This window comes from Marmota marmota, unplaced genomic scaffold, assembly GCF_001458135.2.
Source record: "Marmota marmota marmota unplaced genomic scaffold, marMar, whole genome shotgun sequence".
Taxonomy (NCBI): Eukaryota; Metazoa; Chordata; class Mammalia; order Rodentia; family Sciuridae; genus Marmota; species Marmota marmota.
The window spans coordinates 8,103,836-8,117,354 of NW_026000205.1; the positions used below are offsets into that span (position 1 = coordinate 8,103,836).

The 13,519-nt window shown below is 48.2% G+C and overlaps 1 protein-coding gene across 2 annotated transcripts in view; it reads left to right on the forward strand.

Annotated features, from left to right (window-relative positions):
• Nucleotides 1-4,551: 4,551 nt before the first annotated feature.
• The window catches only part of LOC107151466 (Fc gamma binding protein), a 36,339-nt gene continuing 27,371 nt past the window's right edge, over nucleotides 4,552-13,519 (forward strand). Inside the window, exons 1-5 of one of the 2 annotated variants that reach the window (XM_048790915.1) lie at nucleotides 4,552-4,634; nucleotides 5,012-5,068; nucleotides 6,041-7,282; nucleotides 9,180-9,526; nucleotides 11,771-12,341. In XM_048790915.1, the coding sequence (XP_048646872.1) occupies nucleotides 5,014-5,068; nucleotides 6,041-7,282; nucleotides 9,180-9,526; nucleotides 11,771-12,341 (2,215 nt within the window). In that variant the 5' untranslated portion in view covers nucleotides 4,552-4,634; nucleotides 5,012-5,013. Of the gene's footprint in view, nucleotides 4,635-4,660; nucleotides 5,069-6,040; nucleotides 7,283-9,179; nucleotides 9,527-11,770; nucleotides 12,342-13,519 lie in introns of those variants that run through there. The other variant, XM_048790914.1, reaches the window with a different exon arrangement.

Genomic DNA, 13,519 nt, shown 5'->3' on the forward strand with positions numbered 1-13,519 from the left:
GATAGCCAGTTAGTTCAAAGCCAGCCTCAGCAAAATGGAGGTGCTAAGCAACTCAGTGAGACCCTGTCTCTAAAATAAATAATTAATTAATGTGGTCGACCATGTTAAGCTAATGAAGAAAATTTGTATGATACAGGAAAAGTCTTTGGCGATATCCAACACTCTCTTTTGATAAAACTCAGCAAACTAGAAACAGAAGGAAACTGTCTCAACCTGATAAAACAGCATCTAACAAAAAAACTACAGCTAATATCATAGTTCATAGTAAAGGCTGAATGATTTCCTGATTAGGAAAAAGGCAAGGGTGTTTGTTGACTTTCACATTCATTCAATACGATAGTAGAAATTCAAGCCAGTTCAATAGGGCAAAGCCAACACACACACACACACACACACACACACACACATCTCAACTGGAAAGGAATAAAACTCTCCTTGTTTTTAGATGACATGATTTTCTACATTTGAAAATCTTATAGAAACTCCCAGAACTAGTAAGTCGGTCCTGTAAGTTTACAGAATATAAGATCAACATGAAAAAATCAAATGCATTTCTATACACTAACAATGAAAATGTGGAATCTAAAATTAAAAGGACACTACCGTTTCTAATTGCATCAAAGAAAGTGAAATATTTAAGCACAAACCTAACAAAACATGTACAGGATCTATATGTGGAAATTTTTCAAAATTTTGGTGAAATAAATCCAAGAAGATCCAAATAAATAGAAAAACATACAATATTCGTGGATTAGGAGACTCATCATAGTGGCAAGGAGCAGCTAGTCACAAAAACAATTCAGGTTGATAGAAAGACTATGTTAAAATTGAAGAATTTATTATCAAGAACACAATTAGCAAGGATGGTGGAATGTGTTGGACATCATCATCCAAAGTACATGTATGAAGACACGAATTGGTGTCAACATAATTTATATACAACCAGAGATATGAAAAATTGTGCTGTATACATCTAATAAAATTGTAATGCATTCTGCTGTAATTTTTTAAAAAAATCAATTTAAAAAGTTAAAAAATAAAACAAAGTCAAGAAATAAAAACACACACACACACAAAAAAATCACAGAATGGATGAAAATATTTGCAGTCACAGAATGGAGGAAAATATTTGCAAAACAGGAAACCATCAAACAGATTTGAATCCAGAAGATATAAAGAATTCATACTGATCAATAAGAAAAAAGACAACCTAACAGAAAAATGGGCAAGAGATTTGAATAAGCACATTGCTAAATTTACGAAGAGATTCAAGTGGCCAATAAATATACGAAATGTGCTCAACCTCAGATAATCAAGGAAATGCAAATTAAAATCACAACCCAATACCTCTATGCTTCTGGAATATATTGGTGCACGTGTCAACCAACCAGAGTGGTTATATGGTGATTATGGAAGTTTAAATTTGTACATTAACTTTGAAACTTTGGGTAGCATCTAAAGCTGAGCCCAATAACCTGGCAAATTTATAATTAGAAACTTCATGCTATATCCCCAAAGAAATTGTATACGTGTGCACCAAAAGACCAAATCCATTTAGCCCAAAGTGGAAATAATCGGGATGCTCGATAGCAGAATGGGTAAAAATGTGGTGGTTTTTTTTATACAACCGAGTAGCATAGAAAATAAACTGTAATTTACATGTACAAGGATACCATGGATTACAACAAGCCAATCCCAAAATGATGCAAACGTATGATTCTATTCACATAGAATTCAAAAACAAGCAAAATAATCCGTGGTGTTACAAGTCAAAATTCCGGCTACCTGTGGGAGGTATGGAGTGCATAGTAGTGGAATGAGAGTATTTAGAGGGCTTCTGGGATGCGGGAATCTTCAAACCTGGGTGAAGGTTATAGGGCGTGTTCATTTTGTGATAATTTAAAGAGCTGTATACATTTATGATTTGTGTACATATTAATATGTATATTTTATTTCAATAAAATGTTTTTAAAACAGACCCATGAATCACATCAGAATGATTGCCTATAAAAAGACAACAAGGATGGCAAAGGAGTATAAAAAAGAATAAGCAATGAGATATGTGGTTGGGTGGATACACAGGCAGCTAGATAAGTAGATGAAATGGGGCCTGTGCTACCAACAGCCCTAGAATTTTGTGCTAATATGGGAGCTACACACAATTAGCCATTTAAATGTAACTAAGTTAAAAATTCAGTTCCCCTGCCACATCAGTGACATTTCAAGGGCTCAATAGCCACACAAGTCCCACAGCTCAATGGCCTACCATGTTGGACAACACAAAATATAAAGTTCCTATCATTGCAAAAAGTTATATCGAACTGCTTAAGGGGGCTTTCCTAGCAGGAGGGAGGAGAAATTAGAAAAAGAGGTGAAAAAGAGAGAGAGAGAATCTGAGAATCCCCAATGTTAAAGAAGTGATAGTAGAAAACAGACCAAAGTAACACAAGATCCTGAAGAAAGTGAAACAGGGCACTAGACAGTTTCACAGAGGATATGTGAATGTCAAATGTTCCAGAGAAGGAACTAGAACCACATGGTAAATAACAGGTCTTTGGAGAGTTTAGCAAAAACAGTTCCCTGGCAAATGGAAGTCAGATGCTGGGATCCAGATCATGTCAGAATGAAGTCAGAAGGAAGTTAGAAATCTCTGCCAAATATAAATTCAGTTGGAGAGAGTAAGTGTTCTCCAGCTGTGCCTTGGTCTATAAAGACCACACAAGCCAAAGGGTTCCAGGGGTCTGGAATGGTGTATAATTAATAACCCCCTGTACACAGAGAGAGGCTGAAAGGCGCAGAGGTGCAAACGCCCTTGTTTGGGCTCAGAGCAAGGAGCCTGCAGCAGAATAAATGTGGTTTCTCTGACCATAAGGAAGTGTCCCCAGAGGTTATTTCCGGGGTCAGCAGTGGGATTCCTGAGAATAGGTATAATATGGGGTAGGGCCCAGGGGTGTGTCATAACACACCTGAAAGGAGAAATAGAAAAAGTCCCAGAGGATTGTCAAATACAGAGTATTTGTGAGATTGCCTGCCACCCCGCCGGGGAGGGACTCTGGCTGCAGAAAGCATGGATGGACTTTGAAGGGGGAGACTTCTCTCTGATGTTAATCAGGGGAGACCCCAAAGTCTAGAGGGGCTTGAGGGCCACAGTCATCCCCTGAAAGCTCATCCTAATGTATCTGTCTTAGATGACAAGAAGGGTATCCACATGGAAGAATCCAACATCTTGGTTGGCAATCGCTGTTCCCTCTTCAGGAATCCCAATGGCCTCACCTCTCAGTCCTTATTTCCCTCAGGGACCCAGTGGTCCTCTCTCCCAACCCTCAAACTCCTCAGGCACCAAGACAGCCCTCCTCCCAAGCTCCCACTTTTCAAGGGTCCCCACCCCTGCCTGTTTCTCTCCCCTCTGGCTTTTCTCCAGACTCTTATTTATCCACGTCACTTTCCTGGTTGACTTTAGGTCCCAGTCAACTTTGAGCCTTTATCTTCTACTCCGAGAACCTGCCCTGGGTGGGTGCAGAGGTGGCCAGAGCCCCAGGGAGGGAAAAGCCTCCACCCACCATGGCTGCCCAGAGGTCCAGGCCTCAGTGATAAGGAAGGAGGAGTCCTGGGGCCAGCAGCTGCTGGGGTGTTGACCGAGAGGACAGCTAGGCTTTGCAGCTGCTGTTTCTAGGGGAGACTCCTCAGCAAACAGGGATTCCAGAGGTCAGGAGGAGGGGAGCAGAGCATGGGTCAGGCAGCCCTCCAGGAAGCACTGACTCCGTCTCAGCAAGTCCACGGGACCTCTGGGCTATGTCTTCTGCTCGGTGTGTGCCCCCTATGACCCCCATGTCTCTTCTCAGGCAAATTCTGGGGTGTGCAGAGGATACAATGACCCAAAACCTGTTCAGCCAGTCCCTTCTAATGGAAAAAAAAAATCCCCACAGGACAAAATAAAACAAATCCCAAACTAAATAATTCTACAGGAAGCAAAATCCACATGTCTGTCTGAAACCAGGAAACACAGGCCTCTGGCCTTACACACAGCCTCAACTGGACTAGGGATGGAGGCATCGTGTCCCTCACTGTGGTTTAGGCCTCAGAGCCATGCCCATCTCCAGACACTGGCCCCAGATTGGTGCCTAGAAACAGGATGTGGGTGGCTTGGGACCAGCGATCAGCCCAGGGGGACTGGGGAGGAGTCCAGACCCGGATATGGGCTTTTTGCTATTGTTCCTGGCAGGGGCCAAAGGAAGAAATCTGGCCAGTGAGCCAGCAAACATCAAGAATGCTGCCTCCCTGCTCCCCACCCCCACTCTACCCAACCCCTGCCTAGATGCAGGCTCATGGCACCCTGCTCCCCAGCTGTCTCCCTCGGGAATGCCACCCCTCCAGTAATTTGTACGGAATTTCTTGTCGACTCCAAGGACACAGCCACCAGCTGTTCTCACACCCGCTCAGCACCCAGGCTCCCGACTCCACCCTGCCCAGGCCTTCGGGGCTCCCCATTCCACCTGGCCCTGAGATCAGCAGCCTCCTTCAGGAAGTTGGCATCATTTGCCTGGCAGGTGGCCCCGGGTGTGGCCTGAGGGGCTAAGAAACTCCACTATATAACCCAGCCTGCAGGTGCACCCTAACGCTCCAGGGACCTGCAGGTGAGAAGGGCTGGGGTCCCCCACAGAAGTGGAACAGCAAGTCCCCTACTCTTGCCTCTGGCTCCAGACCCTTCTCCTCCCTGGACCCTCTGAACAGCCAAGTCCTCATCCTCGTCCCTGGTTCCTTCCTCTTCCACTTCATCCCACCACCTATTGGACATTCAGCCTTCCCTACACACACACACACACACACACACACACACACCCTTGGATTGGGCCCACCTTGCCCCAACTACCCAAGTTCTCTTCCCGCCTCAGTCTTGCTAGTGCCCAAGTAAACCTTGTCCTGAGACTGGCCCCTTCGGTCCTCTCCAGGATAGTCTCTGGCAGGACCAGCAGGCAAACTTCCTATGACCCCCTCTCTCTCCCTACCGCAGACATGGGTTCCCTGAGGAGCTGGTGGACACTCTGGGCCGGAGCAGCCCTCCTGTGGGGTAAGTCAGATCCATCCCTCATCCATGTCCTTGTTCCAATCTGGGAAACTCTGCCTGCCTGGGTTAGTACCAGTCATTTGGGTCCCCTCCACAAACCTACCTCTCAATATCCTCCTGGCTATTGACATGAGAGAGAGACCTTTAGGTTCTGCAGAGAAATGTGGAATTCACCCATTTTTTTCTCTCTCTCTGTCTCTGTCTTTCTTTCTTCCCCTGTTCAGGGATGTTGGGAAGCCCTACTTGCCTCTACTTTTAGAAGATACATTGTCCTCTCTTTTGTAATACCCTTCTTCCTTTTATCCTCTTCACAAACCCCCTAAGTCCTATTAAGACAGAATTTATACACTGGCAGCTGACTTCAGTCAGTGTGTGCCCTTTGGTGCACAAAATAATTTTGGGTTGGCACTTTCCAAGAAAAATTCAGATCGTTTTTCTTAAAAAATAGGAACATGGTTGGGTGCAGTGATGCCTTAATTCCAGCTACTCAGGAGGCTGAGGGAGGAGGATTGCAACTTCGAGGCCTGCCTCGGCAACTTAGTGAGGCCCTGCATCAAAAACATAAAAAGAAATGTAGCTTAGTGGTAGAGGGCCCTTGGCTCAATCTCCAGTACTAAAGAAAAAAGGAAGGGAAGTAAAGTATTAAAAAAGAAAGGGCCACAATCCCTCCTAATAACTGGCTAAATCTAGTAGCAACAACCTGCTTTAGGTGGTGTATATGTGCTCTGGTTTTCCAGTTTGTACTACTGGCCTAGCCCTGGTAGCACTTAAGCTTGAGAGCCAGATTTAAAGTGTTTGGCTTTTGGGGGGAAAAAAAACAAACCAGAAGGGTTTACAGATGAATGTTGCATGAGTAATAAGAAAATAAAGAGGTGTGGGGTGCAATTATTTCAGCATGTTTTCAGACAGAGGGCAAGGGCTTGGCTCTCGGATGGAAGGATTAGATAAATGGACCCACAACTGCGTTTTCTTAAGGGTTGACCCAGGAGGTCACAGCGACCCCCAAGAATGCCGGCGGGATGGATTTCCTGGTGACCTTCCTGCAGAATTACCAGGCCGGGTACAGCAAGGCCAGTCTCCAGCTCTTCATCTCCAGTTTGTCAGAAAACATCGCCACGGTCTCCATCATCAGCCACGCAGATAAAACCTCGCAGACGGTCAAAGTGAAACCTGGGCAAACAGTCACAGTCAACATCACTGCCGAGGCTGAGATGTCCGGCACCAATACCTTCATGGGTGCGGTAGAGGTTCACTCTGACCAAAACATCTCCGTGCAGGCGTTAAATGCTAAGCCCAGCTCAGCGGACCTGACGCTGTTGCAACCTGTCAGTGCCCTGGGCACAGAGTACTTTGTGGTCACACCTGCTGACATCTCAACCCGAAATGTCAGGGAGTTTGCAGTGTTGGCTGGCTCCGAAGGTGCTGAGGTCAGCATCCATCTGAAGGGGGCAGTGACGTTCAAGGGCAAATCCTACTCAGCCGGCAGTGTCCTAAAGGTGACTCTGAACTCTTATGAATCGGTCCAGTTACAGAGCAAAGTTGATCTCTCGGGGTCAAAGGTCACAGCCAACAACCCCGTAGCTGTTTTCTCTGGCCACAGCTGTGCCCAGAAGCACACGAAGTGCGACTTCGTGATGGAACAGCTGTTACCCACATCTGCCTGGGGCAAACAATATGTGGTCCCCCCTCTAGCCGCCCAGTCTAACTACGATCTGGTCTACATTGTGGCCAGCCAGACCACAAACCTCACCTACAACCAGGGGGGTACCCCTGGCTCCCGTGTGCTCCAGATGGGTGACGTGTTTGAGTTGCAGGTCAAGCCAAAGCAGCCACTCACCCTGTCTGCAGATGTAGGCATCCAGGTCGTGCTGTTTGGCACAGGTGCCGAAAGGAATGATGTGACCTATGACCCCTACCTGATCCTGATCCCAGATGTGGAAGCCTACTGCCCTTCCTATATGATCAGGAGTATTCCAGACTCTGAGGACGTGGTCATACTGGTGGTACAGACAAATGACACCAGCGGGCTGACCATGGATGGGCACAAACTGGGATCCACACTCACCTGGGTGCCTGTGCAGGGCAGTCAGTTCTCATACGCTGAAGTGGACCTCAGCACAGCTGAAGCCATCCACAAGGCTGAGGCAACAACCAACTTTGGAATGCTCATCTTCGGGCTGGCCCAGGCTGTGGGCCTCGGGACAACAGCTACCTGCAGTGAGTGACGGGCAATCAGCCCGGGCCCTGACCACCTGGCCACCCCTTTCCTACTTACCTGTTCCTCTGTGGCTCCCTGGCTCAGCTGAGCTGTCCACCTCTCAGGTCCATCTTCCCTAACATCCTTGAGTTTTTTCAGTCCCCTCTCCCCACCCACACATACACCCAGGAACGATATGATATTCTAAATATTTAGCAACCCGAGCAATCCAGGGCACAACCAGTCAGAAGCTGCCCCAGCCACAACACTGTAGCAGGAAGCCTCCATTATACCAGCATCACCCCTTGCCTGTTGGTTGGTGAGGAGGTACATATAACAGGTACATCTCAGGGATGGGTTACTAGGGGAGAGTCCAGGTGCCAAGGTAGAAGGATCATTGGGGAGGGGTCAGGTCAGCAGCTTCTTACCAACCAATTTGGAAATATTTTGACATGTTAGCAACTAATACAGCTCTACTAATGCTACTCTCATGTCTCATATAAAATTGTTGATAACTAAACTCAGAAGATCTAAGAGGATAGCCAGGTGCAGTGGTGCTCACCTGTAATCCCAGTGGTTCGGGAGGCTGAGACAGGAGAATCTCGAGTTCAAATCCAGCCTCAGCAATGGTGAGGCTTTAAGCAACTCAGTGAGACACTGTCTCTACAAAATAGGGCTGAGGATACGGCTTAGTGGCCGAGTGTCCCTGAGTTTAGTCCTCAGTATCCCCCCCCAAAAAAAAAACCAGAATAATAATGATGAGGGGGGTAGGTATCTCTCAAGGAATCCAAGATCTTTCTACGTACTTCACCTTTTGACATGATTAATGAATAGGACCTGGGGGCCTCCAATTGAGGAGCTGCCACCAGGCAGTGAAGGTGGCATGTGAGGACACAGAGGTTAGAGGCAAATTTGCCTGAGGTTTAAATGCCACCTTTGCTTGGGAGACCTTGGGCATGTGACTTCACCTTTCGGGACTTCAGTTTCAACATCAGTAAAACTGGGATAAGAGCTGCACCCTGGTCACAGGATTTTAGTTGGGGTGACGATGGTTAAGTGTAAAGCATTTCTGGGCAGTGGTAGGAAGTAGTAGAAAGCTAGTCAGGGGGAGCTTTGTTAGGAAGGGTAGGGAGGCAGGGGTGTTTGAGGAGGGGGAGGCAGACAGGGAGGGGCTGTTTCTTCCTTGGTGGTCTTCTCTAAGATAGGACCCTTGAAACTAGGGCTCCCTATCCTGGCAAAAATGTCCCTTCTCCCTGCCCTCCAGGGCGTGGATGCCATCTGACTTCAAGGGGCCACTTTTGGCTTGAGTAGTAGAATGGGGGACTGGGTGGGTGGCTAATTATAACAGGTACATCTAACACACGGGTTCAGTTCCAAACTCAAAAGTGAAGCTTACTTAAACCTGACAACACCCCCCTGCTCAGATCCTGATGGAGAGGGGTCATCGTGGTTCTCCTATTACAACTGAGGAAAGTGGGGCCCGAGCATTTCAAATAACTAAGCCTATGTTACAGAGCTGGTGAGGCCAGGATTCCTACCCAGGAAGCCTATTCCACGGTCATTTCCATTTTGCTGAATAGTCTCTGTATTGCATGGTCTGTCCTTTAAAGCATCCCTTAGCCTTTCCAGCCTGGTGGGAAGGCAGGGCAGAGAGGGAAAGAAGAAGAGAAAACACAAAGGAACATTTCAGGGACTGTTCCGGGTCCTGCTTTGCTACCTTCCATTCTTCTGGGCTAAGCTGTGTTTAAATGGGGAATCGGAAAGCCTGGGGTTTTCTGGGGGGACCAGAGGAGCTCTCCTGGACTCCAAAGTGTGCTGCTGTAAGAAAACCGTCCAAGTTCCCCAGGGTGGGAGGACCCCAGGATCTGCCCCTGGGGACGATTCTAACTCTTGATTTCCACCCTGCCCCCTCCCCAGCTGGACGGTCCTCTGCGGACCCCTGCGAAGGTGTGCAGTGTCCGATGGGGCATCACTGCCAGGCCGAGGGCGGGAAGACCTCGTGCGTGCGGGATCCCACAGCCGTCTGCCGCGCCCAGGGTGACCCTCATTACACCACCTTCGACGGGCGTCCCTACGACATGATGGGCACTTGTTCCTACACGATGGCGGAGCTGTGCGGGCAGGACGACACCCTGCCTGCCTTCAGTGTCAATGCCAAGAACGAGCACAGGAACAGCCGTCTCGTCTCCTACGTGGGCTACGTCACCGTGCTTGCCTACAGCCACTCCGTGTCGCTGGCCCGCGGGGAAGTTGGCTTCACCAGGGTGAGTGTTGGGAGGCTTCGGGTGTAACACCCACGAGCTCCCAGTCTGAAGGCAAAGCCTTAAGCCCTGGTGTTAGACCCCAACCCCAAAACCTGTTGGGGTGGAGGATGTGGAGTGGTCCCAGGAGGGAGGGAGGGGAGGTGGGAAGGGAGGAGTTGAAAATCAGTAGCAGGACCTTAAAACCCTTTCCTCTAGAAAATGTTCTAGAAACTTCTAGAAATTTTAAGTAATGCCTAGAGAGATGATTAGATAAAAAGCATATGCCACGTGGACTGTAATGACAAAAGAAAAACAGGAAAGAAAGGTCTCCAACAATGGGGGATTTCTGAAGTGACCCCATCGCTAAAGTAAATGAGCACCTACTATGTACCCAATTTATGTCTTAGCACTTTCCCTGCATTGATCCAAATTTGGTGCTTACAGCAACTCGGTGGGATAGGAATTATGAACAAGGATGGTTGAGGAAACTGAGGCTGAAAAGCTGAGCCGCTTCCCAAAGGCCAACAGCTGCCAAGAAGCTAGGAAGAGGTGGCTCTAGGAACAGGGCCAGGCTGGCTCCTGAGTCTCTGTTCGGCCTCTGGTAAATGCCTTCCTACTCAGCCTGAACAAATAACAGCACAGAAACGGTTTCCATTTCCCCCCCCACAGGTTAGTTTTGCCTGGTTGACAATGTCACATTAGCCGGGTGACATGACACACACATGGGATCACAGCCTCTAGGAGGCTGAAGCAGGAAGATCACAAATTCTAGGCTAGCTTCAGAAAAGGGATGAGACCTTCAGCAACTTAGGGAGACCCTGTCTCAATAAAATAAAATGGGCAGGTGCCGTGGCACACTCCTGAAATCCAGCAGCTCAGGAGGTTGAGACAGGAGAATCTCAAATTCAAAGCCAGCCTCAGCAACTGCGGGGCACTTAGCAACTCAGTGAGACCCTGTCTCTAAATAAAATACAAAAATAGGGCTGGGGATGTGGCTCAGTGGTCAAGTACCCCTGAATTCAAGCCTCAGTACCAAAATTAGAAAAATAAAAATAAATTTAAAAATTAGAAGGGTATATTATAAAAAGTCTCATTTCTACTCCTGTCTTTATCTACCTTCCTCCTATTCCCCACAGATAACCACTTGTATTGATTTCCTGACTGCTCATCACAGGAAAACCCTCTCCTCTCTGATTTCCTGACTCTGTCCTGTTGATCCTTTAAGGTTGGGTTCAGCTATCCCTTCCTCTGGGAAATCTTTCTTGACTGGCAGGATTGGTGTGGTCCTTTTTCTAGGCTCCCAAACCAACCCAGACTCTTTTGCCTGTGCCTCCCTAGTCCTGGTCCTGACCACTCTGAGCTGTCACTATTTAGTCGGTAATGGATCTGTCTCTCCCAGTGGATTTGGAATCCATGAGGGTAAGGGCATGGGGCAGTCTCGGTCCCTGTTGTACCCCAGTATCTCCCACCTCAGGGCCAGTTGCAGAGTGAGTGTCTGAGGGGTGTTTATTTAATTGTAGCACTGATTTCATAAATTTATTGAGCACCTGTTATTCTACCAGGCTCTGTTGTAGGCAGTGGAGATAAAATAGTGATGGAAACTGACAAAAACCCATCTTAGTTGAGCTAACATTCTAGTGAAATTAGATGATAAATTAGAAATTAGAGATTTGCAAATCATATACATTGGTACTGGGGATTAAACTCAGGGGCACTTTACCATTGAGTTACATCCCCAGCCCATTTTTATCTATCTATCTATCTATCTATCTATCTATTATTTATTTATTTATTTATGAGACAGGGTCTCACTAAGTTGCTTAGGACCTTGCTAGCTAAGTTGTTGAGGTTAACCTCAAACTTGGGATCCTCCTGCCTCAGCCTCTCAAGTTCCTGGGATTACAGGCCATACACTCACCCAGCACAAGTTATATTTTAGAAAATTAGAAGCTATGCGAAAAAAAGGAAAACAGGGAGAGAGAATAGGGATTAGGGAAGAGTTGCTACTTAAAATAAGGTAACCTGGGAGTGCCTCACCAGATCAGTGACATTGAGCAAATATTTCATAGGAGGTGAGGATGTATAAGTGTTCCCCACCCCCCCTCTCTCTCTGGGGGAAAACATTTGGGAGCCTGGGAATTGCCAGGGCAAAATTTGTGAAGCTTTGATGGGATACCAGAAGGAAGGAAGGGGAATGTGGTAGAACAGGGGGAATGAGGAGGGGAGGAGATCTCTATCTCACCACCACCCCAATCTCCTCTGCAGATCGACAACCAGCGCTCACGCCTGCCGGCCTCCCTGAGCGAGGGTCGCCTGCGAGTGTACCAGAGTGGGACAAAAGCCGTGGTGGAGCTGGACTTCGGGCTGGTGGTCACCTATGACTGGGACTCCCAGCTGGCCATAAGCCTGCCGGAGCGCTTCCAAAACCAGGTGTGCGGTCTGTGCGGCAACTACAACAACAACCCTGGTGACGACCTGCTCACTCCGGATGGGACTCTGGTCTCCGACATCGTGGAGTTTGCCAGTAGCTGGAAGCTAGATGATGGTGACGACCTGTGTGATGATGGCTGCCAGAACAACTGTCCCTCCTGCACCCCAGACCAGACCCAGCAGTTCGGAGACAACCGTGTCTGTGGCGTGCTGACCGTGCCTGAAGGCCCCTTCGCAGCCTGCCATGAATCCCTGGATCCCCACCTGTTCCTGGAGAACTGTATATATGACCTGTGCGTGACTGGCGGGGAACGGATCAGCCTGTGCCGTGCCCTCGGCGCCTATGCCCAGGCCTGCACGGAGCTGGGCATCTCTGTTGGAGATTGGAGGTCACCAGTCAACTGCTGTAAGTGGTGCTGTGGGTGGGGGGCTGGGAGCACATGGTGAGGGGCAGGGGACCTCTTGCAGATGCTCAGTATCTGAGCAACAGTCAGCCTGGTGCTGGACAATGCCTGGGACACAGTAGTGGCCGACACAGCCAGGCTGTGTTCACAGTGAACCCAGGGTTGGGGTGGACATATCACCAGTCAGTGACAGTCTGGAATGGTCTGGGCTGTGATGGGGGAGGCAAGGACAGAGTGGTCAGGGCTGGGATGGGGGAAGTTCAAGGAGACTATGGGACACTAGAGAAGGTTCTTGATCCATCCTGGGGAGAGTTTGGGGGAGGGTTTCCTGGAAAAAGTAATATTTGATCCAAAACCCAGAGGAGAGTTGGAAATAGCTAGGAAAAAAGGAGGAAGAAGTTGGTTCTAGGCTCAGGGAACACCATGGCCTGAAGCTTGGCAGGAGAAACAGTCTGCAGAATTCCAACGCAGAAATACAATTGTCTTCCTCTGCTTATGCTCCTTGCATACCCCCCCAGCCCAAGCTCTGTAACCAGATGTTCACCCGCTTAATCAGTCATTCAGTCAACAAATACCCTGTGATCTCCCCGGCCCTGTGCCATGCCAATGTTGAAGACACAGTGAGGATCCACAGAGACCCACCCCTGTCCCTGTAAGACTCCCAGAGGTGTGTTTAGGAGACAGGAAATATCTTCAGAACACAAAAGAAAGCGAGTTCATGAAACAAGTATATGAGAGACTCGCAAAGTGGAGGGTCCAGGGAGGTCTTTTTAACAGGTAACACTAGAGCCAAGAACAGGGCCTGGTGATGGATTCAGCTAGGTAATGATGGTGATATTCACTGAGCACCTCTGCGAAGACTAACTCACTTAATTCTCACACCAACCCTGTGAGGTCAGCACGGAATCATTTCACGTTCCTGATGGGGAAACTGAGGCACAGGGAGATCAGAGTGATTTACTCATAATTCCACAGCTAAGAGATCTGGGACTTGCACTCAGGCCGCCTGGACTCCAGTAGACTCGCACTTGACCTTGCACCACATTGTCTTTTCAAGGCAAGGGTGACACAGGCAGAGGGATTGGCCATGCAAAGGCCCCCATGTGGGAATTTGAGGACCGGGGAGAAATCCTCATGACTGGGACAGAGAGGGAGTGAAAGAGGTGAGGGCAGTTGGTGT